At 37.2% G+C, this 27,875-nt stretch overlaps 1 protein-coding gene across 3 annotated transcripts in view; it reads right to left on the minus strand.

Moving 5' to 3' along the window:
• The window catches only part of RRM2B (ribonucleotide reductase regulatory TP53 inducible subunit M2B), a 49,820-nt gene extending 22,189 nt beyond the window's left edge, over window positions 1-27,631 (minus strand). For 2 of the 3 annotated variants that reach the window (XM_051970949.1, XM_051970950.1), the window contains exons 1-2: window positions 25,855-27,631; window positions 13,563-13,718 (exon numbers count right to left, since the gene is read on the minus strand). In XM_051970949.1, the coding sequence (XP_051826909.1) occupies window positions 13,563-13,718; window positions 25,855-25,902 (204 nt within the window). In that variant the 5' untranslated portion in view covers window positions 25,903-27,631. Of the gene's footprint in view, window positions 1-13,562; window positions 13,719-24,921 lie in introns of all 3 variants that reach the window. The other variant, XM_051970951.1, reaches the window with a different exon arrangement.
• Window positions 27,632-27,875: the final 244 nt, after the last annotated feature.

The following is a 27,875-nucleotide window of genomic DNA, read 5'->3' on the forward strand; positions in this document are numbered from 1 at the left end:
AGAAGCTGACTGTGTTTCTGTCTCTCTCCCTCCCCCTTGTTCTATCCATGAAGGGTTAATTGCGGGGGGAGGGTCATGAGATGTGGAATCACCTAATTCCTCCTTCTGTGAAGTATCATACTCAGAATTGTAATTAACTCCATTCTCATCTGATTCGTCCTCCTTTTCACCTAGTAAAGTTGGCAATTTTTCCTCCTGTACTTTCCTTTTCATCATTCTATCACTTAAATAACTTCTTATAGCCAATTGTATTACATTATATGTATTAATTATTGAGTTAGGCCCATTTTTATCATAGAATTGACAAAGATCCTCTCCAACCAATTTCCATTCATTTAGATCTAATTCCTTATCAAGAGAGAAACAAGGACATATGTCCTTTACAGTTTGTAAAAGTTCAGTGATTTGCTGTAAACTTATAATTAAACCTTGGCTTTCCATAATTTTGACAATGCTCTCTAAACATTTTCCTTGAACAGAAACAGGCTGTTTTCTAAATATCTGTCCCATCTTAGATGAAATTCTACTTTAACTCTTTTAACAAAATTTCTTTGTTGTACTCACTCTAATTTCTGGGTTGAAGAGTCTTTTCCACTGGATCAGGATCAGAGGCTTTTCCACTTGAATCAGGATCGGAGCTTTTCCACTTGAATCAGGATCGGAGCTTTTCCACTTGAATCCACTGAGGGGGTCTGTTTGTCCCACGTTCAGGGCGCCAAAATGTGGTGAGCTTTTTCTTCTCAAAAAGCAGCCAGGTGATAAAAGTTCAGATCTTTTATTATCCCAATATAGCCCGGTTAGCTTAGAGGCCTATCTCTCTGCTTGGTTCCAAGAGCTCTCTCCAAATGTCTGTAAATCCAAAGGTCTGGTCCTTCAGCCTCTGCCTCTGCTGTCTTCAGCCTCCAGCCAGCTCCAGTCTTCATGTCATTCCGGTGAAATCTCGACTTGTAGCTTCTTCCTCTCTCTGAAGAACACTTCTGCCACCAGCCAGCCAAGTGGAAAATATTCTGCCTTGCCTCGGAGAGAGGGCTTCTGGCGTAACTCTACTGAAATCTGACCGAGAGCTTCTGTCTGTTTCTTTTATCCAAGAGGGAGGAATTGTGGGATACGAGAGAGAGGGATTATGGGTTTTCTCCCATAGTGCTCTCTGGCCCAACGAGCTTCAAGGGAGGTGTGAACTCATTGAACTTAGTTCTACTTAGTACCTTGTTTCAGGTTCTGCCCAAAACATCTTCTTGTAAGATTAGATCAACTCTAATTAGTTAGCAGTTAGTAAGGATTCCAACAGCCATGTCTTGTGTTTTATAAACAAACCATAATTATATTAAGCACAGAATTATTTGAGTTCAAAATATATTACAAGCATATCTTATTTTGTAGAATAGGGATTCATAAAGAGTAAGCCAGGAAGTAAACGCTGATAAATTGAATCATATTTTCTGTCTTCCATTATAAAAATGAAGCTTGCTCCCAAAGAAAAATTTAGCTTTTAATATGTAATTTATTTTTATTTTATTTTATTTTTTTTGCTGAGGCAATTCTGGCTAAATGACTTTCCCAGGGTCATACAGCTAGGAAGTGTTCAGTGTCTGAGGTCAAATTTGAACTCAGGTCCTCCTGACTCCAAGGCTGGTGCTTTACACATTGCGCCACCTAGCTGCCCCTTAAGATGTAATTTAAAAGAAAAACAAAAAATATTCAGGTTCTAGCTGGCCTTTATAAAAATCACATAAAAGAAAAAAAATTCTGATAAAATCTGAGTGTTAATATTACTCCAAAGTCTTAAAATACAAGTGATTTTAAGAATCAAATAGGAAGACATGCCCTTTTGGTTGCACAGATTAGAATATAAGCTCCTTGAGAGCAGGAATATTTGGGTTTTTTTTTTTTTTTGTCTTCTCAACTCCTAGTACAGAGTCTGTTGCTGCTATCAAAGCATGGGGTTTTATTCCAGGTAAACAGGACAGAGGAGAGGCCTTCACAAAAATAGCACAAGAGCCAAATGAATCCTTTGCTGATTTTGTGGGACTTCTGCAGATGCAGCAACACAAATTATGATAAGGCAACTTGCTAAAGAAAATGCTAATGGGGCTTGTAGAAGAATTACACTAGGATTATGCAAGAATGCTTCTTTAGAGGAGCTCATAAGACACTGTGCCACAATGGGCACAGATTCCTTTTATAGCCTACAGGCTATGTGCAGACTTCCCAAGATCCCAACATGGGAAGACAGGGTCCCTTTTGGCAAGAGACTTCCAGAGAGACTCGTCATTGCTTTCAGTGTGGTAAGGCAGGACATCTGAAAGCTCAATGTTGGCATAGAGACAGAATGAGAAAACAGGGTAGGAGAACAAGACCCCAAGCCACATGTCCAAAATGCAACAGAAGCTTCCATCGGGCCTCAGAATGTAGACAGATTTAGGGAAATGGGATGAGGGGCCCAAAACAAAAAATACTTGGGGCACGATGGCAACCAAAACTACACCCAGAGAGCCTTTAGAAGTTCAATCCCAGACATGACCAATCAGCCAAGAAGCAATCTGATGGGAGAAAAGAATTATACAATCAAGCAGCCAGGAAGCAACCTAATGGGAGAAAGGGATTACTATTGGGGAGAACAGAGTTGTATGCGGCTGAGACAACCGAGATACCCCCTGGAGAGGTGAAATCTGTGCCTCTCTAGTCTATGGATCCCTCCCCTCCAGGCACAGTAGGCTTGACCATTTTACCTCCCGAGAATATGTACAAAACGGTATCCCTCCATACACTGATGTGGAAAACTGGGGAATATGTAGATAATATCCCAGTCACTAATACAAGTAGACAATGTGTGACTTATCATACAGGAGAAGTAGTAGCATCAGGTTTACTGATACAGACAACTAATAAGCAATCTGGTGATAGTCACACAGATTCTGACTCCAAGCAAAAGAATTAAATATTCTGGATTGCAGCAGTTACAGCTGACCAACCTATGCTCACTATCTATATATAAATGGCATACCATTAGAAGAATTGGTAGACAGAGGTGCAGATCATACAGTCATTAGAGGTGCCAACTGGCCCAGTCACTGGCCAAAGATTAAGGCAGACATCTACATGTCTGGCGTAGGAGGATCAATAGCAGCTGAAGTTAGTGCTACCCCTTTGAGAGGCATCTGAAGGCGAAACAGGAGTTTTTACTCCTTTTATAGTTGAAAAAATCCCCACCAATCCGTGGCGAAGAGACATTTTACAACAATTAGGATTACAAATGAGTACTTTGGTCTTTTAGGCAGGGCCGCTGTTGAAGGCCTGCCAACACTCTCACCTGTTTCTATCCAATGGAAAACTGATACCCCAGTGTGGATAGAACAGTAGCCCTTAGGGAGTGATAAAAGTCAGGCCTTATTAGATATAGTACAGGAGCAACTTGACCAAGGACACTTAGAACCTTCTCTAAGTCCTTGGAATTCCTCAGTATTTGTTGTAAGAAAGAAATCTGGAAAATGGAAGATGTTGACTGATTTAAGAAAAGTAAATGAAGAAATGGAAACTATGGGAACTCTTCAGCCTGGACTTCCATCTCCTACTCAATTGCCTAGAGAATGGCCTCTTTTGATTATAGACACTAAGGATTGTTTCTATTCTATCCCTCTAGATAAGGAGGATATGAAAAGATTTGCCTTTTCAGTGCCCAGCATTAACTTAGCTGAGCCCTATAAAAGATATGAATGGACAGTTTTGCCACAGGGAATGAAAAACAGCCCCACTATATGTCAAATATATGTTGCTGCTGCTCTTGCTCCAGTAAGAAAAGCATTTCCAAAAGTAATGTTATTACATTATATGAATGATATATTGGGACGTGCACTTGAGGAACAAATGTTAAAAGCATGTCTACACAGGACAATAGAAACACTAAGGAAGTACAAATTGTGCATAGCTCCACGAAAAATTCAAAGACATGCTCCTTTTCAATATTTAGGATATGAAGTATGCCCTAAAGTGCTTACAGTACAAAATTTTCCTTAAGAACAAAGAAGCTAAATACCTTAAATTACTTTCAGAAATTGATAGGAGATATCCAATGGATGCGTCCAGTGTTAGATTTGACTATCCTTTTTTTTTTAATATTTTATTTTATTTTATAATAACTTTATAGTGACAGAATGCATGCCAGAGTAATTTTTTTTTTTACAACATTATCCCTTGCACTCGCTTCTGTTCCGATTTTTCCCCTCCCTCCCTCCACCCCCTCCCCTAGATGGCAAGCAGTCCTATATATGTTAAATATGTTGCAGTATATCCTAGATACAATATATGTGTGCAGAACCGAGCAGTTCTCTTATTGCACAGGGAGAATTGGATTCAGAAGGTAAAAAACAACTCGGAAAGAAACACAAAAATGCAAATAGTTCACATTTGTTTCCCAGTGTTCTTTCTTTGGGTGTAGCTGCTTCTGTCCATCATTTATCAATTGAAATTGAGTCTTTGTCAAAGAAATCCACTTCCATCAGAATACATCCTCATACAATATCGTTGTCGAAGTGTAAAGTGATCTCCTGGTTCTGCTCATTTCACTTAGCATCAGTTCATGTAAGTCTCTCCAAGCCTCTCTGTATTCATCCTGCTGGTCATTTCTTACAGAACAATAATATTCCATAACATTCATATACCACAATTTACCCAGCCATTCTCCAATTGATGGGCATCCATTCAATTTCCAGTTTCTATAGGCTTGACTATCTAACAATTGCAACCATTATATGACATTTTAAGGGGAGACAGTGCTTTAAACTCACCATGCCAGCTTACAAAAGAAGCTCAAGAGGCTTTGAGAGAAGCTGAACTGGCTTTATCCAATGTGGTTGAAAGAATCACTCAAAAACCCTTGGAAATATCAGTTTTTGCTACAAAAGAGGCACCCACAGCAGTTCTTCATCAAGGAGGCAGTGTGATAGAGTGAGTGAACCTCCCAGCACAACCAGACCAAAGCCTTACTCCTTACCTAGTGCTTGTGGCTATAATTTTATTAAAGGCCATTAAGCGAGCAGTATAATTATCTGGGATAAGATCTGACAAGATATACACCTTTTATACTAATGTACAAATTAATGTGTGCTATGAAACCATCCCAATGTAGCAAATTTTATTGGCCACAGCTCCAAATTTTATACACGGGTCTCCATTAAAGATAACCAGACTATTATGTAATTGGCAATGGATTCTTGAAGAAAAGGTTTCTAAAGTTCCTCTTAAAGGATCAACTATCTTTACAGATGCATCAAAACACAATATTTGTGCTGTATACTCTTGTGACTTAACTATAAAGAGAATAGTCAGAACTCCTTTTCAATCCACTCAACAGAATGAATTGTATATGCAATCATTCTAACTCTTAGTTATTATCCAAGAGATATAAATATAATATCTGATTCAGCCTATTCAATAGGTGTGGTACAAAGAATTGCCATAGCCCAAATAAAATCTGTAGTCTTTAATATATATCAGCTCTTTAAGGAACTTCAAGAGCAAGTGAGAAAGCATCCAGGTAAGATTTATATCTTGCATGTCCACTCTCATAGTGGACTTCCAGGTCCTATTTTTGATGGTAATTCAAAGACAGATAAGCCCCTAACTATGCTGGCCAATACTCCTTTATTTCAAGAAGCCCAAGAATCTCATTTTAAATATCATCAGGCTGCTCGAGCTTTACATTTACAATTTGAAATAACAAGAGAGGAAGCTAGGAGCATAGTAAAAGCCTGTACAGCTTGCCTTCCTTTCCACGCTCCTACGCTCCCTCCAGGGAAAAACCCTTGTGGTTTGAGACCCAATGAAATTTGGCAAATGGATATGACCCATTATAAATCTTTTGGTCATCTGTCTTTTATCCATGTTGTAGTAGACACCTTTTCAGGATTCACTTTTGCAATACCAGCAGCAAAAAAGACAGCCAGAGTGGTCACTGAATTCCTTATCCAAGCATTTGCAATTATGGGTGTGCCACAAGCAATAAAACAGATAATGGACTTGCATATACTTCTAAACATTTTGCACACTTTTGCGCACAGTATCAGATTTTACACACCACTGGCATACCCTTTACTCCTCAAGGCCAGGCAATAGTAGATAGCAGAAACAGAGACATTAAGACGCTGCTCCAAAAACAAAGGAAAGGGGGAGCCACAGGCAACCCTAGAGAACTTCTAAATTTAGCTCTTTATACTATTAACATCTTGATTTTTAACAAAGATGCACTGGCTCCAGCAGACAGGTTTTATAACCCACTAGAAGAGCAGTGTCCAGTGCGAGCAGCTCCACTGTCTTTAGATAATCGCCAGATGATGTGGCGAGCCCCAGAAAGTGGTGAATGGAAGGGACCAGATAGGCTAACTGTTTGGGGGAGAGGGTTTGCTTGTATCTCTATAGATGGAGAAGGAATCAAAAGGGTGCCAACAAGCAATATTTGCCTTGTCCATCGGAGACAGACGGAGCAAACCCTTGAAACAAAGGAGAAGATCCAAGAAACATCAGGTGGTTCTATTGCTGGCTGCCCACCACTGAAAGAGAATGGCAGTTATGACGTTTGACTCATGTACATCAAAAATTGTTGGACTTCAAAATCCTCAGGAATCATTAGATTCTCTGAGACATGATAAGATTGTCATAGGACTTCAAAACCCTCAGGAATCATTGGATTCTCTGAGACATAAGACTGTTGCAAGATTCAAAATCTGCAGGAATCATTGGATTCCCTGAGAAATGATAAAGACTGTTGCAAGACTTCAAAATCTAGAGGAATCACTGGATTCCCTAACATATAAAAAGACTGTTGCAGGACTTCAAAAACTCGCAGGGAACATTGGATTTCCCTTCATGTGAAGTCATGGACAATAGATTGGTTTTGGACTATCTCTTGGCTGCCAAAAGAGGCATATGTGTGATTGTTATTTACATACCCTCCTTCTAGGACTTCTGGAAATCTTTTACACCACCATGTTGATTTATATTGTTTGTTATATCACTACTTGCACATACAATTCATGTTTGTTACACCACATCGAACTTGCACTGGCTGTGGAGAGAGTCATCACTACTAACCTGTGCTGTATTGCTATGTGCTTGTGTAATACCCCCCATGCTGATGGGTTTGTATGTGGTGTTTCTAGTAAGACCCTTCAGCCCAAAAACCCACTAGCAACTCCCTTTGGTGTTTTTCATCTCTCTTCCTGAGAAGTCAGGGAGGACTTGACACCTCCTTTTTAGTACTTTCACTCCCTTCCTAAGAAGTGGGGGGAGGGGAGATGATTGCCTCCTTTTTGGGGCTCTCACCTCCCTGAGAGATCAGGGATGGCATGACCACCTGTGTTCTAAAACAAAAGAAAGCCGGACATGTAAAGGGCTGAAATTCCAAAAAAGGTCTACTTGAATCAGACAATAGAGCACTTAAGCTTAATTACCTATTCAATATAAGACAATGATGCTATTAGCATATGTTTGGGACCATGGACCTTCTCACCATGGGTGCTGGCTCAATGTTTGGGGTTAAGATAATCATAGGCAAGGATTAGAGGATAGGGTGAGAGAGGCTAGATCTCACTTGGTGGCAGGATGAGGAGAAAGGTGGAGATTCTGGACTCCAGAATAGAGAAGAGATCTTTGGCTAAACTCCTGGCAGTTTGCCTGCTTCTCCCCCTAAAGACCAAGGACTTTTACTTATCCTGACTGGCTGATTCTGGACCTCCAGGGAGCTAGCCTGGACTTAACTTCCTACCAAAAAAAAAAAAACTTTCAATAAATATTTCTATTCACTATCTTTGTAACTTTCCAAACCAAAATACATTCCCCAGGCCACCAGGTCCCTTTCTATGTTGTATCCCCAATTATAAAATAAGCTACTTGGGGGTAGTAACTTTTTTTAATTTTTGTTTTTGTATCCCTAGTGCATGTTACATTGTTCGTATTTAATAAATACTTTTTATTCATTCATTTGGAGTAGACAATTTCTCTAAGTGCTGAATATCAATCTGAATAATATTCCCGTTTTCTGAATATTGAACAATGATCTCATGAAAACATAGTTATCATGGGGTAGGAGCATGGCACCCCCCTGAAATCTATAAAATATACATAAAGTTTTTGTGGTGTTCTTTGAGAAGTCTGAATTTTTTTTTTCTTTTGTGTGGTGTTCACAGCACCTTATTGTAAAATATGCATTAAATATTTGGTACATATCATGTAATACCATACATTTATTTTATATATTTCTGAGTTTCTAAACTTTTTTGTGCCTTTTACTGGTCTTCACATGTTATCTGTGCTTTCCACAAAACTCCCCCCAAATTCCCATTTAATTTTTTATGCTGACCTACAATATATCAAAACTGCAAATGGGAAAAATCTCAATATGGAAGGGACAACTGCACTCATAGTTCCATAATCCATACCATTGATCCAATTTTGAAGAAAAAGTTGGGCCAAGTTTTAATATACATCATTTAAATGGAAGTTAAAATGATTTAGACAGAAAGTTGCGTAAATTCTTCATAAAATATATTTTAAATACTTCTATCAGCTCACTAAAGATGTTTTTGCTATCATTCTGAAAAATGTCCAGCACAGAGTCCAAATGAAAGAGGCATTTTCTATTGATGGTGAAGTCTTCCAAATGTTTCTATTTTTGATTATCATCATGCACATTGTATCAAGTCATAGAACACTGCAGAGCCTCCTAAATGAGATCCATAACCATTCAATAGAGTTTGATCTAACTACTCAGACAAGAAAGATTATGTGATTTATTGATATGCAGTAGGATATATTGATGTGCAGTAGGATGGAAAATTCCAGAGCTGGATAATCAGGAATCAAATCTTAAACAGAGAGTGCGTAGGGACGATGGCCTAGGTCCAGAACTGAAGATGAAGAAGAAAGCAAGCTAGATTGACTTTGGAAAAGTACAGTGTTTTAATGACCGATATTCTCTTGGAAACAAAGATTTCTCTTTTTAACAAGAATAGATTTCCAGTGTGCTATGTGGCTTCAATTCATCAAATATTAGTTTCCAAATATTTAAAATTCTGGGTAATTCAAAGGGCAACTGAAATGTTCAAGATGGACTACAACATATTACCAGGAAAGAAAAAGAGAAATGATATATTTTTTTTTTTAATCACAAAAGAACTATGTGACTATAAAAGAAGGTAGATTAAGAGAAAGAGATAACCAAAAGACAACTCATATGTTTAATTAGCATCTATATAATGTCATGATATCTAAAGTGAAGGTCTTTAACAGGTTTTGAGAAGATCCCATAAAAGACTTACTGGAGGACCTATGTTGGTCATAAAAGAATAGAGAACAGATGAGCTACAATCTGAACCACTAAAGCACGGATGAAGATCCTTTTTTCTGCCAAGAGCTATTTGGATATTTATAACACCATTCATGGGCCATACAAAATTATCAACTTAAAGAACTCAAGCAGTGGGGGTTATTGCTGCCTGTAGTTGCCTTGGCAGAGCCAGACAAATGACGTAGGGAGCCTCATACAGCCTGCAGGGCAGACATTCCTCACCCCTGCACTAGAGGGAGTACCCAAAATAATTAAAGTATGGATCTATTGAAATACTGAAATCACAGGAACCTGATTAAATTACAATACTATGTATTTTTTAAAATAGCATATATTTTATAAATACATTGTTAGAGGGAGCTAAAAGTGTAATGATTATTTGCTATAACAAAACGTCTACTAAGTATGCCATAACTAAAGTACTATTTCAGGAATTCCAAACATCAGGAACATGTTTTTAACACTGACAGGTAGTAATTATGAAATTTCTTTACTCTTACATTTGTTGCTAGTTAAAGAGAAAGTGGTGTGTGTGAACTCAGGCCAGAATTCAATACCACAGTTCATTTAGTTCAAGTAATGAACTTAAAAAAAAAACCCACAAACAGTTGGGTAGTCAGGTGTGACAAGCTTTAACTCTATTTACATTACATAATAAGGATATAATTTTACTTCCTCTATACAGCTGCTTCAGTACAGTTAATGTATAAACAAGGATACAAGTAAAAATTCATATTATAGTAGGTTTAAGGCATTCAAAGTTGGACATAAGAACTACAACATCTAGCTTTCTAGTTCAAATCCTACGTACAATTCCCCCTATAAAGAAATATCATACACATACAAACAAAAGTCTCTTCACTTCTCTCTTTCAGAAATATAAAAAAAAAATTAATTATCCCCATCTATAAGTTTTTTACATAATAAGAAAGAAAAATCTTATCAGACTTTTTCAGTTCTAAAATAATGTTCTAGGCAAGGGGAAAGGGGTTCTGATTTGGGTGATGATCACAATAACATAAAGTAGTAACTTCTCTCATTATTTCAATTAAAATATCTCAAGTTCACCTTTGATCAGCTAGGAAGAAGAAAACCTTAGTCAAAGTAGGACTGCATGATTTTAGGAAACTTATTCTTTCAGGGTCCCTATTGTTCCATTTGATAAAGCAAAATATTAGCTGAACTTTACCTTGAGTTAAGTAACTTTTATTCCAGTGTGAATTCTATTGTCTAAAAATACTATAACTTCAAAATGGCTTGTGAGAGAGATCTGTAGAGTTATGGGGTGGCTCTGTCCATTTTTGGTCCCTTCTCTAAGCAGGAATGTTAAGGCCAAAATAATGAAAATGAAAAAAAAAAATTTCTTGTGGCTTATGCTTAAAAAGCAGAATAAAGCATTTTCTTCTGTCAGATTCTGCTAAATTAAAAACATACCATGGACATTTGTAGATGAAACTGGAAAAAAGACAACAAATTATAATGAAACAGAATAGTCTTACGTGTGTTTTTATAGTGATTTCTTTTCATTATTAATGACACAATAGCTGTGATTTTTTTTTAACTCTTAATATGTGACTACTCAGTGTTACTAAAAAAGAAAAAAAGGGATAAATAAAAAAGAAAATGAAAGCTCAAAGACTTATTGTATATAAGCTACATCCATGGGATAAAGGAAAAAACAAATTAATCCCTACACACAAGAATCTTATGTTCTATTGGGTGTAGAAGCAGGGCAGGGCAGCTTTATTCACTGACTACAAAAAAGAGATATGTGGGAGAAGAGAAAGGAACAAGCATTTATAAATACCTATTATGTGTCAATATTGTAATATTATCCAATTTGATGTCTTCCTTTTTAATTTCTATAAAATTTTCATGAGACCCCTATCCTGAAGAATATACTTAAAAACTCAGCTTAAAAATAATTTACATATAAGATCATAAAAAATTCTTTCATGATGTATGCAGATAACTTTGATGATTTTTTATTATTTTCAAAAGAGGCATTAAAGAGCTATAATCTGATGTGCTCACTAATGTCAAAGATGTCTTATGTAGGATTCCCTATAAATAGTGAGCTTCTACATAACTCCCATTTGCAAATGTTACTATTGTAAAGGACCTCTTCAACTAGAGGTATAGTAACTGAAAATACTAGTCTAGCAACCCAAACAGGACAGACCAAATAGATGAAGAATACATACATATATTTGGATGGACAATCCACTAAAACAACCCATTAACTAATATACTTTGGACAGGCCCTGAGCAGATATAATGAGCTGGTCATAGACCTTGAGTAGTAGAGCAGGCTGAATCAAATTTGGGAAATTAATCGGTACTTTCAAAATATGAAGTTGTTCTCTGCTGCAATGACCAATGTTGCTATAATTCACACCACTTTATAATCTCAGAACAATGAAAATTAAAGGTGACCCAAAGATCAATGAAAAGACAGCAGCATACAAAATTCAGTAACTTATCAGGCACCATGTCCTACCCCCAAGAGAGAAAACAAACACCAGAAAGTTTCTTCCATTAAGCAGGCCCACGTCCATGGGGTAGGAGAGGAGGGAAGGAGGAACAATCAGTAAATACAAGATAAATGCAAAATAATTTCTGTAGGATTCTGTAGGGGGTTGGAGAAGCATTAACAACTGTAAGAATCAGGAAAGGTGTCTTGTAGGTGGTACTTGAGTTGATTCTGTAAGCAATTTTAAAAGAGGAAATAAAAAAGAAGAGCATTTAGGCAAAGAGCATTTGCCAAAACTTGGAAAACAGGAGAAGAGCAAATTTAACTATAGAGAATATTGTATGTAAAAATGGGATGGGGTGGGTGACATGGAATCAACCTGGAAAGACAGGTTGGAGCCAAATTATAAAGGGTTTTTATGCTAAATAGAAATTGTATGATCAAACCTTTCTTTGCTATTTCCTCATTATTGCCCAGATTTCACAGGCATGACAACAATGAGATCAGTACAATGGCTCTGTAGACCGCCAATTTGGTAGCCAATCTAATATATCTCCTTTCCCACACTTTCCTTTGAAGCCTTCCAAACCTTGAGCTAGCCATGGCAATGTGTGCATCAATCTCATTATCAATGTGGATGTCCCTGGAAAGTTCACTGCCAAAGTGAATTCAAACTTCTCCGTTTGTATAACTGATGGCTCCACATATGGATAGTGTAATGCTAGCTGATGGAGGACCTGTTTTACTGGTATTAATTGCTAGACCAAAATCAACACAAGCAGCAGAGAACTGATCTTTACTTTGTTGCGTCTCTGCTTTGGAGGTTGCATTGAGTACACAATCGTCTGCAAACAAAAAATCACGTACCAACATTCTCCCCATTTCAGTTTTGGATTGTACACACCTTTTCACATTGAAGAGTTTACCGTCAGTGCAGTAACTGACGTTTGTCCTCATTAAAGGTGTTTCACAACATGGCTGAAAGCATCATGTTAACAGGTAGGCACACTGGCTTGTAGGAAATATTTTCACATATTTCTTTTGATTTCATTTCTCCATGCATAGTTTGTCATGCTGACTAGACTGTCATCTCCTGGAGGTCAAGACTGTGTATCACTGCTCTACATAGCCTCATCAGCATCCAGTACAGGGTTTCCTGGTATAAAGTAGGTACACAGTATATATTTCTTGAACTAAATTGAATCCTAAGCCAAAGCAAATGCCTCAGGGTTGACTAGAGAGACAGCAGCATGACCCATGAGATGTAGTCTCAGATTTAAGAGCCTTCATGATCACATGGCCACTCAATCTCTCTATATATTCAACTTTTCTTACAAATAAGCTAAGTTTTACAATTTAAACTGGAGTCAACAGTACTGTCATTATGTGCTTCTGATTACAGCTGAGTTGTTATTTTACTTACCCTCCCGACCTCTTAGTAAAAAAATAGTTTTAAATGACTCTGAACAGTCTAAAGATTACTTAAGAACTGAAGTTGTTCTGTGATACATGGTAGGGCAAACTCTGACACAAGATGGGATAATTGCAGTTAAAAAAATTTTTTTTCCCCAGTAATTGAGCACTGGAACACAAAGTATTTAATATTACTTAAAATGTATCAAGTCAAAGAGATTTAAACAGTGTGCCAGCAACTGTCTATTTTTAGTATATTTTTTAAAGTTAAGAGATATTGTAAAGAACTTTTAACTTGTCCTAATCTCTCATGTAGAAAGGCTTATAAGCACTTACCTCTTCAGCAGTCCAGAAGGATGCCTGAGCCTGTTTATACATCTTCCAAATGTCAGGATACTGAATTGGAAATATGACAAATCGACGAGAACTTTTTCTGAGAAGTGGTTCTTCGCTTGGTTTCAACCCATTTTCAGCAGTATCTGGTGATAATCTCTTTAAAGAAAGAAACACAAATACTTTGTTCTAAAAAGCACTTCAGGCACCTGACTTTTATTTCTAAATCACAACTAGGAAACTAGGGATGAGTAAGTCAAGTCAGGACTGAGTACAGTGCTAAAGCACACAGCAGACATTTAAAAATATTTGACTGATTAATGGATTTCACAGGGAACAATTAGCAAGGTCTCCTACAATATATCACTTGGTGCTTCTTGAAGTAGAATTGACTGAATTCATTAATGGCCTAGAGCAATGTATTATTTGTTAATAAAAATAGGAATCAAAAAGCATGTGTCAAGCACTATATGAAGTATTGGAAATATAAAAAGAAAAGGGAACACAATCCTTGCTTTCAAGAAGCTCACATCCTAATTGGGGAGAAATAACTCATAAAAAAGTTCAGAGAGAATGAAAAGACATACAATATTTTAGGATAAAATAGAAGACCCAGAATAAAGCCAAGTGGTTCTCCATTTTATCCTGTTTTAGAGCATTGGTTCCTGTCTCACATAATTGTTTCAAAATTTCTAATTCTCACTTTAAAATATTCCTTTAACAATACTATTTGGAAAATTGATGATCTTCTGAGAAAGTGTCTCAGGTATTATCAGATTTTGTTGTCAATCAGTAACTTGAGCGATCTGGCCCCACAGTTAGGCAAAGGATTATAAATTCTCAAGAAAAATAGAGTAAATTTGAAACCTAGGTATTTAAGATGTCTTAGAGGACTCTATCCCTCCAGTGTCTCCTAGCTAACATGTCTTTCTTTCATTAACTCCTCCTATCAAGACCTCTCTAATTTGAGGACCAAGGATGGGAATGGGGCAGAAAGGGCTTAGGCTATAACTGTGGGGCAAAAAACAAACAAACAAAAAAGACAAAGTGTATCTTTTAAGTGTGATTTTAATCATATTCGAATCATACTTCCTCAATTCCACAAGATCTCTTATCTTCTCACACCTATTTTACTCAGAATCACACAGTTTAGCACTAAATTCTGTTTGTTTTCTTCCCCAATGTAAGCTATTCTCCCAATTAAAACTGTAAACTCCTAAGGAGGATTTTTATTGATTGAAAAAAAATTTAACTAAAAAAATAATTAAAAAAAAAAACCTCATTGGTGTTGGACCACATCTTATATCCTGTTTAATATCTAGCATAGTATTGGTCACATAAAAGATGCTAAATAATTACTGACTAGTTAGTATGCTGGTTATCTTTTTTTAATGATTTAAAAATTCAGTCTTTTTAAAAACCAATAATTTTCTCAGAACATTAATTTTTAAATAATAACAATACCTCATGAAGTTTTTCTTGATTTTTTCCTCCTTCCCCCAACCCTCTCAGTCCAAAAGTAATCTCTTCCTTTTTCAAATCACTCACATAACTACTGACCTTCTAGGTACTTTTATCACATTCTAATCTGTCCTATAATTTATAGCTATATACATAAACGAGCCTTAAGCTCTTAGAAGTCAAGGATTACTTTTTACCTCTGTATTTTCAGTACCTAGCACACAATCTTGCTAGATATCTAGTGTTGACTTAATTCTTTAAAAGCTGCAGTTTTCTAATTTGTACAATGGCCATTCTCTTGCTGCTATCCACTTAACAAATGCTACCAGGAAAGCACTCTTTCAATCACAAAGTACTATTAAAATGTGAATTCTTAACATTCTTAATTCCCTAGCAAATGCTTGGTTAATCAAATGTTAAAAACCAAATATATAAGGTGTCCCCAAAGTCTTAGTGCAATCTTAAGCTAGTTAAAGTTAACCTGAACTTATTCTTTTCCCAGATACTGTTCCTTGTCAATAGTTATACAATAAATAATATTATGTTTGTCTTGAAGAGGATAGCAACACATAAAGTGGACTGAAATACCTAATCCTAATTTAGCAATGGGGTTCACCCCATAGACGTTCTGCTCACCATCTACATGCATCCTGCTGATCCTAGCTGGCCCTTTCCTTTTATAGTATCCCCAAATAGAAAGGAACAGTTATGCTTAAATCTCTGTCACTTATGGCAGAGTTTGAAATGTAATCATCATTTCATTACTGATTATATTTTATCCCAGAAGTAAGCCACCAAATTCATCTGCTGAAGCTCAAGAAAATCAGTTAGGTGTATTCACATTCTGAACTTTTATATGTTTATGTATACTATTTGAGTAAAGAGAGTATAAATTCCTAAAATACAACAACAATGTCAAATACTTGTTTTATAATCTAATAGAATCACAGAATTTTAGAACTGGAAGGGACCTCAATTTAATCTGCAGCTCCCGCCCCCAAATCTTCTCTATAACCATTTTGGTTGATATCATCTATAGTCTCCAATGTACCTGATTCTTTTTAAAATGTGATAACTAGAACACAATGGGAGAATTGGTAGCAGGTTCTTCTGACTTCTAGTTTCACATCTCCACCAAACTATTGGAACTCTTTAATGCCCTGTAGACATTTTAAGCTCAACATGTCCAAAACAGAATTTAGTACTTTCTCTCCAAACTCTCCTCCACTTTCCGATCCCCCAGGCTGAGAACCTAGGTAATGCATGCCCCTCACACCCAATCTGATGCCAAGTCCAGTCACTTTTATCTTTATAACATCTCTCCTGTCTCCTTCTCTCCTTTGACCCCGCCACAACCCTGGTATAGACCTCAACACCTCACACACAGACTATTCGAACAGCCTTTTGGTGGACCTTACTGTTTCAAGTCTCTCCCCCTTCGTTTATCCTCCATTCAGCTGCCAAAATGTTTTTTTTTTTTGGCACAAGTCTGACCATATTACCTCCCTACTCAAATACCACCAGGTATCACCTGGATCACAACCAGGATCAAATACTTGATACAATTCAAAAACAAATCAAATACAAATCCTATATATTCTTCAGTGACATTGGCCTCCTTGCTATTTCTCAAACAAAACACTATCTCATAGCTCCAGGCATTTCACTGGTAGTCTACCACGCCCAGAATTCTCTTCCTTCTCCAGCTTTCTTCAAGTCTCAGCAGAAATCTTACCTTCTACAAGAAGTCTTTCCTGATCTTTCTTAATTGTTATACCTTCTTTCTGCCAATCATTCCCTATTTATTCTCTCTATACTATCTTCCTCATTAGATTCTGAGCTCTTCCAGGGAAAGGATTGTTGCCTTTTTTTGAATCCCCAAGGCTTAGCACAATGCTTAGCTTAATAACTGACCAATGAGGTGACCAGGGTATAGCTCCATTAGACAGCTTCCTTGAATCCACCACCACCCTTCCATTTGTGGATGTTGTAGTGATCTCTGCTTATAAGTTTCCTCCAGTTAGAACCCCAAATCACCACTTCAATATCCCTTAGGCCTATTTCTTTATTCTCAGGAGCTGTAGGTCACTCCCTTTCAACTTCCAAGGCCAGACAGTAATCCTGGGGCATTCTAAGGAGTCCAGGAACCCTGGGCTTGTCAATCCTTCCTACAGTGGAATACTTAGGATTTCTAGGCCTTTATAGCCTTATTGAAATGGATCTCTTCCTATGTATAACAATTTGAGAGAATGAACTTCTAGAAGCAGATTATCTTTGTTTTAATTTCCTATTGGTATTCCCTAATGCTTGTTATATAGTAAATGCTTAACAAGTATTTTTTTTTTCCTTTCAATCTAATGGTCTGTTGGAATGGTACAAAAATGTACCTAGGTAAGTGAAGACAAGAGCAAAAACATGAATATCTCTAGAACAGATGTATTAACAAATAATATGTGTGAGTAATGAGACTCTATCAGTGATTTCCCCCCCTCCCCTGAGGCTACTGGAGTTAATGACTTGCCTAGGGTCACACAGTTAGGAAGTGTTAAGCGTCTGAGACCAGATTTGAACTCAGGTCTTCCTGACTTCAGGGCTGGTGCTCTATCCACTGCATCATCTAGCTACTCCTATTCTGATTTTCAAAACAAGAAAGAGAAAAGAACCTGCAAACGATAAGCCAATGAGCTAGATTTCAATTCCTCATAAAATTCTAGAATGGATCATTTAAAGAGATGGTTGGTAAACATCTAAAAATGTAATCACTCCAAAATCCAAAATAACTTTTTCTCATAATTTCCTTCTTTTTATTAAAAATATCAATATTGTTCTAGTCATTCAGTCTAAAAATCTATCATCCTTGATTCTTCCTTTTCCCTTGTTCCTTAAGTTTTATCAGTTCTTCATCAAGATCAAGTTATGCCATACTAATTTCATTTTATTTTTTTAACAAGATTACTAAACTAGCTTATGAAGAGAACATGGGTAGTGTTTACCTAAAAGTTTAGAAAAACTTTTAATAAAATCTCATATTATTCCTGTGGAAAAGAAAGAGATGTAGACTAAATAGAAAGTTCTGGATGGATAGCTGAATTCAAAGAGTAGTTGTTAATGGTTCAAATCATTGAGGCAGCCAGTTTTCAGCACAATGTCCACCCCTGAAATCTGGACTTGAGCCAGGATTATTAAATGTTTTAATTAGCTGGTTTAAGCAAAAGCTAGATGACCACTTATTGGTATGTTATAGTGGAAATCCTTTACAAATACAGTTTAGATTCAAGTGTCTATTGAGGTCCTTTCTAATTATCAAATTCAGTGATTCTATTAATTGGAGAAGGCTTGAGGAATAGGTGCCACCTAAGCTGAGCTTTGAATGAAAATATTTTAAAAGGCAAAAGTGAGTGGTGTGAACAGAAGTATTCACTTCTGTTTGCTTGGAGAAGTTGGAAATTTAATTAGCACATTAAGGAGAGAAATATAAATAAGCCTAGGAAAGACAAGAAAGAACCAAATTGTGGATGACTTTAATGCCCAGTCGAAGGAGTTTGTATTTACTCTAGAAAAATAGGTAGTTACTAATAACAGTGGAATAATTAAGTGTACGACCTGAGCTACAATGCAAATTAAAAGAAAACAATTTCCAACATTATGGTGGAAGAACTGATAAAACTTAAGGAACAAGGGAAAAGGAAGAATCAAGGATGATAGATTTTTAGACTGAATGACTAGAACAATATTGATATTTTTAATGAAAAGAAGTTAATTATGAGAAAAAGTTATTTTGGATTTTGGAAACTAAGTATTCATTCACATGTATTTAGCCAAAGTAGGAAAAAAAAAACATTTTTATTAAGGTATACACACTAAAAAATAAAAATAAAAATCAGAATCAAAACCATAAATTTAAACTTAGCATCTTTTAAAAAGGATGCATGGCTAAATAAGGCTAAGGGAACCAAATTCAAGTTTTTTGCCCAAATCTAACCTATCTTTGGATGAAAGGTATTAAATAATGATAGCAGAAAAAAAAAAAATCATAATGGAAGTATTCTTCTAGGACAGTGGAAAAAGTATAAAAGTGGCATTAAAGAATTCTCTGAAATGGTATACTCATGTGACTTTTCCTGGATCTATAATCAAAACATCTGATTCTGACACTGTGTGATTTTGTCACATAAAAGATGCTAAATAATTACTGACTAGTTAGTATGCTGGTTATCTTTTTTTAATGATTTTAAAAATTCAGTCTTTTTAAAAACCAATAATTTTCTCAGAACATTAATTTTTAAATAATAACAATACCTCATGAAGTTTTTCTTGATTTTTTCCTCCTTCCCCCAACCCTCTCAGTCCAAAAGTAATCTCTTCCTTTTTCAAATCACTCACATAACTACTGACCTTCTAGGTACTTTTATCACATTCTAATCTGTCCTATAATTTATAGCTATATACATAAACGAGCCTTAAGCTCTTAGAAGTCAAGGATTACTTTTTACCTCTGTATTTTCAGTACCTAGCACACAATCTTGCTAGATATCTAGTGTTGACTTAATTCTTTAAAAGCTGCAGTTTTCTAATTTGTACAATGGCCATTCTCTTGCTGCTATCCACTTAACAAATGCTACCAGGAAAGCACTCTTTCAATCACAAAGTACTATTAAAATGTGAATTCTTAACATTCTTAATTCCCTAGCAAATGCTTGGTTAATCAAATGTTAAAAACCAAATATATAAGGTGTCCCCAAAGTCTTAGTGCAATCTTAAGCTAGTTAAAGTTAACCTGAACTTATTCTTTTCCCAGATACTGTTCCTTGTCAATAGTTATACAATAAATAATATTATGTTTGTCTTGAAGAGGATAGCAACACATAAAGTGGACTGAAATACCTAATCCTAATTTAGCAATGGGGTTCACCCCATAGACGTTCTGCTCACCATCTACATGCATCCTGCTGATCCTAGCTGGCCCTTTCCTTTTATAGTATCCCCAAATAGAAAGGAACAGTTATGCTTAAATCTCTGTCACTTATGGCAGAGTTTGAAATGTAATCATCATTTCATTACTGATTATATTTTATCCCAGAAGTAAGCCACCAAATTCATCTGCTGAAGCTCAAGAAAATCAGTTAGGTGTATTCACATTCTGAACTTTTATATGTTTATGTATACTATTTGAGTAAAGAGAGTATAAATTCCTAAAATACAACAACAATGTCAAATACTTGTTTTATAATCTAATAGAATCACAGAATTTTAGAACTGGAAGGGACCTCAATTTAATCTGCAGCTCCCGCCCCCAAATCTTCTCTATAACCATTTTGGTTGATATCATCTATAGTCTCCAATGTACCTGATTCTTTTTAAAATGTGATAACTAGAACACAATGGGAGAATTGGTAGCAGGTTCTTCTGACTTCTAGTTTCACATCTCCACCAAACTATTGGAACTCTTTAATGCCCTGTAGACATTTTAAGCTCAACATGTCCAAAACAGAATTTAGTACTTTCTCTCCAAACTCTCCTCCACTTTCCAATCCCCCAGGCTGAGAACCTAGGTAATGCATGCCCCTCACACCCAATCTGATGCCAAGTCCAGTCACTTTTATCTTTATAACATCTCTCCTGTCTCCTTCTCTCCTTTGACCCCGCCACAACCCTGGTATAGACCTCAACACCTCACACACAGACTATTCGAACAGCCTTTTGGTGGACCTTACTGTTTCAAGTCTCTCCCCCTTCGTTTATCCTCCATTCAGCTGCCAAAATGTTTTTTTTTTTTTTGGCACAAGTCTGACCATATTACCTCCCTACTCAAATACCACCAGGTATCACCTGGATCACAACCAGGATCAAATACTTGATACAATTCAAAAACAAATCAAATACAAATCCTATATATTCTTCAGTGACATTGGCCTCCTTGCTATTTCTCAAACAAAACACTATCTCATAGCTCCAGGCATTTCACTGGTAGTCTACCACGCCCAGAATTCTCTTCCTTCTCCAGCTTTCTTCAAGTCTCAGCAGAAATCTTACCTTCTACAAGAAGTCTTTCCTGATCTTTCTTAATTGTTATACCTTCTTTCTGCCAATCATTCCCTATTTATTCTCTCTATACTATCTTCCTCATTAGATTCTGAGCTCTTCCAGGGAAAGGATTGTTGCCTTTTTTTGAATCCCCAAGGCTTAGCACAATGCTTAGCTTAATAACTGACCAATGAGGTGACCAGGGTATAGCTCCATTAGACAGCTTCCTTGAATCCACCACCACCCTTCCATTTGTGGATGTTGTAGTGATCTCTGCTTATAAGTTTCCTCCAGTTAGAACCCCAAATCACCACTTCAATATCCCTTAGGCCTATTTCTTTATTCTCAGGAGCTGTAGGTCACTCCCTTTCAACTTCCAAGGCCAGACAGTAATCCTGGGGCATTCTAAGGAGTCCAGGAACCCTGGGCTTGTCAATCCTTCCTACAGTGGAATACTTAGGATTTCTAGGCCTTTATAGCCTTATTGAAATGGATCTCTTCCTATGTATAACAATTTGAGAGAATGAATTTCTAGAAGCAGATTATCTTTGTTTTAATTTCCTATTGGTATTCCCTAATGCTTGTTATATAGTAAATGCTTAACAAGTATTTTTTTTTTTTCCTTTCAATCTAATGGTCTGTTGGAATGGTACAAAAATGTACCTAGGTAAGTGAAGACAAGAGCAAAAACATGAATATCTCTAGAACAGATGTATTAACAAATAATATGTGTGAGTAATGAGACTCTATCAGTGATTTCCCCCCCTCCCCTGAGGCTACTGGAGTTAATGACTTGCCTAGGGTCACACAGTTAGGAAGTGTTAAGCGTCTGAGACCATATTTGAACTCAGGTCTTCCTGACTTCAGGGCTGGTGCTCTATCCACTGCATCATCTAGCTACTCCTATTCTGATTTTCAAAACAAGAAAGAGAAAAGAACCTGCAAACGATAAGCCAATGAGCTAGATTTCAATTCCTCATAAAATTCTAGAATGGATCATTTAAAGAGATGGTTGGTAAACATCTAAAAATGTAATCACTCCAAAATCCAAAATAACTTTTTCTCATAATTTCCTTCTTTTTATTAAAAATATCAATATTGTTCTAGTCATTCAGTCTAAAAATCTATCATCCTTGATTCTTCCTTTTCCCTTGTTCCTTAAGTTTTATCAGTTCTTCATCAAGATCAAGTTATGCCATACTAATTTCATTTTATTTTTTTAACAAGATTACTAAACTAGCTTATGAAGAGAACATGGGTAGTGTTTACCTAAAAGTTTAGAAAAACTTTTAATAAAATCTCATATTATTCCTGTGGAAAAGAAAGAGATGTAGACTAAATAGAAAGTTCTGGATGGATAGCTGAATTCAAAGAGTAGTTGTTAATGGTTCAAATCATTGAGGCAGCCAGTTTTCAGCACAATGTCCACCCCTGAAATCTGGACTTGAGCCAGGATTATTAAATGTTTTAATTAGCTGGTTTAAGCAAAAGCTAGATGACCACTTATTGGTATGTTATAGTGGAAATCCTTTACAAATACAGTTTAGATTCAAGTGTCTATTGAGGTCCTTTCTAATTATCAAATTCAGTGATTCTATTAATTGGAGAAGGCTTGAGGAATAGGTGCCACCTAAGCTGAGCTTTGAATGAAAATATTTTAAAAGGCAAAAGTGAGTGGTGTGAACAGAAGTATTCACTTCTGTTTGCTTGGAGAAGTTGGAAATTTAATTAGCACATTAAGGAGAGAAATATAAATAAGCCTAGGAAAGACAAGAAAGAACCAAATTGTGGATGACTTTAATGCCCAGTCGAAGGAGTTTGTATTTACTCTAGAAAAATAGGTAGTTACTAATAACAGTGGAATAATTAAGTGTACGACCTGAGCTACAATGCAAATTAAAAGAAAACAATTTCCAACATTATGGTGGAAGAACTGATAAAACTTAAGGAACAAGGGAAAAGGAAGAATCAAGGATGATAGATTTTTAGACTGAATGACTAGAACAATATTGATGTTTTTAATGAAAAGAAGTTAATTATGAGAAAAAGTTATTTTGGATTTTGGAAACTAAGTATTCATTCACATGTATTTAGCCAAAGTAGGAAAAAAAAAACATTTTTATTAAGGTATACACACTAAAAAATAAAAATAAAAATCAGAATCAAAACCATAAATTTAAACTTAGCATCTTTTAAAAAGGATGCATGGCTAAATAAGGCTAAGGGAACCAAATTCAAGTTTTTTGCCCAAATCTAACCTATCTTTGGATGAAAGGTATTAAATAATGATAGCAGAAAAAAAAAAAATCATAATGGAAGTATTCTTCTAGGACAGTGGAAAAAGTATAAAAGTGGCATTAAAGAATTCTCTGAAATGGTAAACTCATGTGACTTTTCCTGGATCTATAATCAAAACATCTGATTCTGACACTGTGTGATTTTGTCCAGATTGCTTAACTTCTCTGGATGTTTCCTTATATCTGTAAGAGCAGGAAGACTAGATAACCTTTCAAGTCCCTTCTTGCTTTAAAAAATCTCTTGTCCATAATGTTAACATCCCTTTGACCTGGTTTAACTAGACCAACAGGATCTTTCCAGCTCTAAAGTTCTCCAATTTCCCAATTCTTCTGTATTTCCCACAATGCCTAAGTAGTAATTGCTACATAATTGCTGATTACTTCCTTTGTACAATACATGATTTAGAGATGTTTATAAAATAAGCTAAAGCATGGTGAGAATACCAAGATAGAAGTCATTTCTTACAACTAAATCAAATACTTTTTGGATCTTTTCTTCCATAACATGAAAGCAACAAACACCAAAAAAAAAAAAAAAAAAAAGTGTTTTCTAATGATTTTAAAAGAATCAAACTGCCTAATCAAAAATCAAATTCAAGATCTAGCCTTTCCTCATTGAATTTTCCTTTGCAGTAAGGACAATAAGAAAAAAAAAAAATAATGGTAATAAGAAACATAGCATATCTGTAATGCAAAAGGTAAAGAATTTGGCATTTAGGGATCCAATCTCAAATCTCAGCTCTGTCATCAGCTACTGGACAATTTTGGACAAATCAGCTTCCACTGCCCTTATTAATTAAAAAAAAGAGAGAGTGAATTTAACAAACCTTAACCAAGTGCCAGGTAGGTACAAAATACTTAGATCAGTGGTGTCAACCACATATTGCCTATGAAAACCACAAATTAACATCATGTTGCATTTTTTAAAGTTTATTTTGTTAAAACATCTCCCAATTATACTTTAATCTAATTTTGGCAACCCACAGTTTTAGCAAGCTTTGAACTGTTGCTTCTAACTTAAGACACTGAGGGATATTCCAGTTGTAAATCCTGTGACTGTAAAATCTTCTAATTTCTTTGATCTGTCATTCGTCTTGAAATATAAATCAATTAACACGAAAATTTCTCAATGGCAGGGACTATTTTATTCTTCTTTGTATCCCTAGTACCTGACATAGAGACAAGGATTTTCACTGGTATGGACAACTCCTAAAGAAGGAATGTCTTGTAGTCTGAGTGCACAACAAAAAAGCTTGCTCAGGATCACCTCCTACAGATCAGTCAAAGGCAGGACATGAATGCAGATTCCAGGTGACTCTCCTATTTACTAGGCCAAACTGCCTCTCACCCATCAAGTAGCAAGCCTTTTCATTAAATGGAGTTAGAAGAAACTGTCCACAGAGAAAGATCTCTATGAATTGAGGCAGAGTGAAAGGAGCAAAACCAGAACTTACAAAATATTTTAAAATAAAATAAAAAAGCTTTCAAAGACTAAAGGAGGGGAATGAATACAATGATAAAGCTCTGAATACAAAGATAAAGCACAATTTCAGAGGACCGATGCCTTAAGTGATACTCACCTCCTGTCAGAAGTGACAGACAGAAAAAGTAGAATGAGATGCAAGTTTGGGGACATAGCCAATATGAGAATTTGTTCCGTTTGTGTAAATTTGTTAAGTTTTTTTTTTCTTTCTTTTTTCTTGTGAGGGAATGGGAGAGTGTTCTAATTGGAGGAAAGGGGGAGGAATGTTATTCAATTGGAGGAGAAAGGTTCTCCCATCCCAGCTTCAAAAACAAACCCATCCAAACTAGAAACTCCTCAGTGGGCAGGGCCTGTTTATTTATGCCTTTGCATGCCCAGAAGGCAACAACTGGCTAGGGCTACCATGGGAGGTTCTCCCAGTAAGATTTCCTTTACTAAAGCAGAGATGCAAGCTTAGATCACCATCACATTTGTGGAATTGACTCCAAATCAGGCCTGCGGGGGCTGAGGAGCTAAGTGATTTGCCCAAAGTTCCCCAGAGTCTGGAAGTGGCAGAGGAGGATCGGCTGCATGCCTTGCCCGGGGTCACATAGGCCGAAGGAACAAGCACCACCGCTCCCCGCCCCCCCCACTCCCTGGGATCTTCCTGAATCCGAGGCTCCCTCCAGCCGCCACCACTTCATCCCAGGGTCGGCATTTAAAGAGCTTAATGGGTCAAAATGTTCCTTCTCCAGGAGAGGAAGGTCATTTCTGTCCTTGCAGTTTCGGGGTCCAAGGCTTCAAGTTCCCAAGATGACAACCCGGTAAAGGAGACTCGAGGGACGCACAGGGAGAAGGAGGCGGATGACATTTTTCCAGCGTCTCCTCCTCGCTTCAAAAAGGCCCCAGCTGATGCGGGAAGACCGGGGAAGAACAAAGAGGCTTAGGCCAGGGAGAAACGAAAAGGCCCGAGCCCAAGAGAAGCCAGGAAGCACTCCCTTCCTACCCCCGGGGCAGAGAGAGAGGTAGGCGGGCCGGAGACAGCGTTTACCTCATCCAGCAGGGGCCCGGCTGCAGCCGGCCTTCCCGACTCCCCCATCACCCGGAAGCAGCGCGAGCCTGAACCCAAAGGAGACGCACGAACGCTCTACGCCGCTACTCCTAAAAGAGGCCCGGGGACTGGCCCCACCCCGCCAACGCTTGGCCCCGCCCCCGAACGCACTTTTCTACTCTTCCCATCCCCATTGCTGGGCCCTGCCCCGACTTCTTGGCCCCGCCCTCAATCCCCGGGGACTCCGGAGTACGCTGCCGTAGGTCCCACTGGTTTCTACTTCTCTCGCCCGGTACCAGGCCGGGACATTGGTATTATGTCTGTTCAGAACAGGAGTAGAATTATTCAGAACCAGACGGAAATGAGACATGTGCACATGCCTTCAAAAGAAATTCGCCAGATATCATCTGGGCCAACCAGGAGGGGCGGAGATGCAAAACAGCTGGGGTCGAAGTAGGGAGGTTGGCAGGAGAAGAGTCTGCGGTTTTGTTAATTTCCAGTGATGGGGGCGGGGGTGAACCACAACGGCCGCCCCAACTTGCAGGTTGTGTGGCCCCGCCTAGAGCTGGCAGCTGTGGGGCTCTATTCGTTATCCCCTGGAGGCCCCCGGTTTCTCGTTAGGGAAAAAGAATATGTCTGGAGGGCAGGAAGTCCTTAACGTTGACGCCCTCCTATAACCTCTCTCCAGTCTCCCTGAAAGGCATTTTTCATTCACACTTGGACCGCTGTTTCTGAAAGTGGGGTTTCGGGCAGCTCTGTGATTTAGAAAAACTTTAGGACTAAGGAACCACTTTTTGCCCCTATTGATGTCTCTCCCTTTAGAATGTGGCTACCTCTGGGATGGAGCCGCGTTTTTTTCTTAGGACTTGTGATTAAACTTGCTATCCGGCTGGGTGCAGATTGAAGAGCATTTCCTATTTTTTTCTTGAAAATTTTTTTTCGGACGTGGCTAATTCGGTGATTTGTTTTGCTTGGTTGTGCATATTTGTAATGGTTTTGTTTTTCTTACCTTCTCAGTAGGTGGGGGATACAGAAGTGGCAAAGATAGAATTTGGAACTGAAAATACAATTTAAAATTGAATATTATTTTTTAAAAACTTATTGATTGATTAACGTGTAAAGTCAGTAGACCAGTGACTAAAAATCAAGCTAGAGAACTAGTAGAATTTGATAGCTCTACTGATATGCTCCCCGGGGATCTGTCTGAAATATAACAAAACCCAACAGAGTCAATTTGGTATAATAGAAACAATTATGAAATATAGAAGTGTCTTGGAGCTAAATACAGAGTAGTGAAGAGTTGTCAAATTTGGGTAAAAACTGGTTCTATGGCAGGTGTTAGAAGCAGATGTTTGTTTTAAGAAAAATCTTACATAAGATTTGAATGGATAGCTACCTTACAAGTTCTTCCCCAGGCCAACAAGTACATTGTAGAAGGTTTAATAGGGAAGCTTACAGGGTAAAGGAAAAAACTTATCAATAAGGGGGCATGACTAGTAAGAATGTTAGGAGTCAAGAGTTGAAGTATATTATTTTAGTAACAGCAAGAACAGCAGACAGAAGAAATGGTAAGATAAGTATCTGGAACCTTTCTTTCAAAAGTAAGATATCTGACTTCAGTTAAAAGAAAGAGAAAATAATAGTGTATTTACTTCATTTAATGTGAATATTAATTAATGTGAACATTTTATGGTTGAAGGCCAAACTAATGTGATTTTCCTTTAAGTTTAAACCTGACCACACTTCTCTCAAGATGCTCCATTGTTAATATACTAGCACCTAAAATTTGCTGTAGTCATTTTTTTTAAGTCATATTCCTCCCTTCTTGGTCCTATTTGGGGTTTACTCAGCAAAGATGAAGTGATTTGCCATTTCGTGGGGCTCATTTCACTGATGATGAACTGAGGCAAACAGGGTAAAGTGACTTGCATGGGGTCACACAAGCTCGTGTTCAAAGCTATATTTGAACTCATGCCAATGTCTTCCTCACTCCAGGCCTGGCACTGGCTTACTCATCATTC

The sequence above is a fragment of the Antechinus flavipes genome, chromosome 1, assembly GCF_016432865.1.
Source record: "Antechinus flavipes isolate AdamAnt ecotype Samford, QLD, Australia chromosome 1, AdamAnt_v2, whole genome shotgun sequence".
Lineage (NCBI taxonomy): Eukaryota > Metazoa > Chordata > Mammalia > Dasyuromorphia > Dasyuridae > Antechinus > Antechinus flavipes.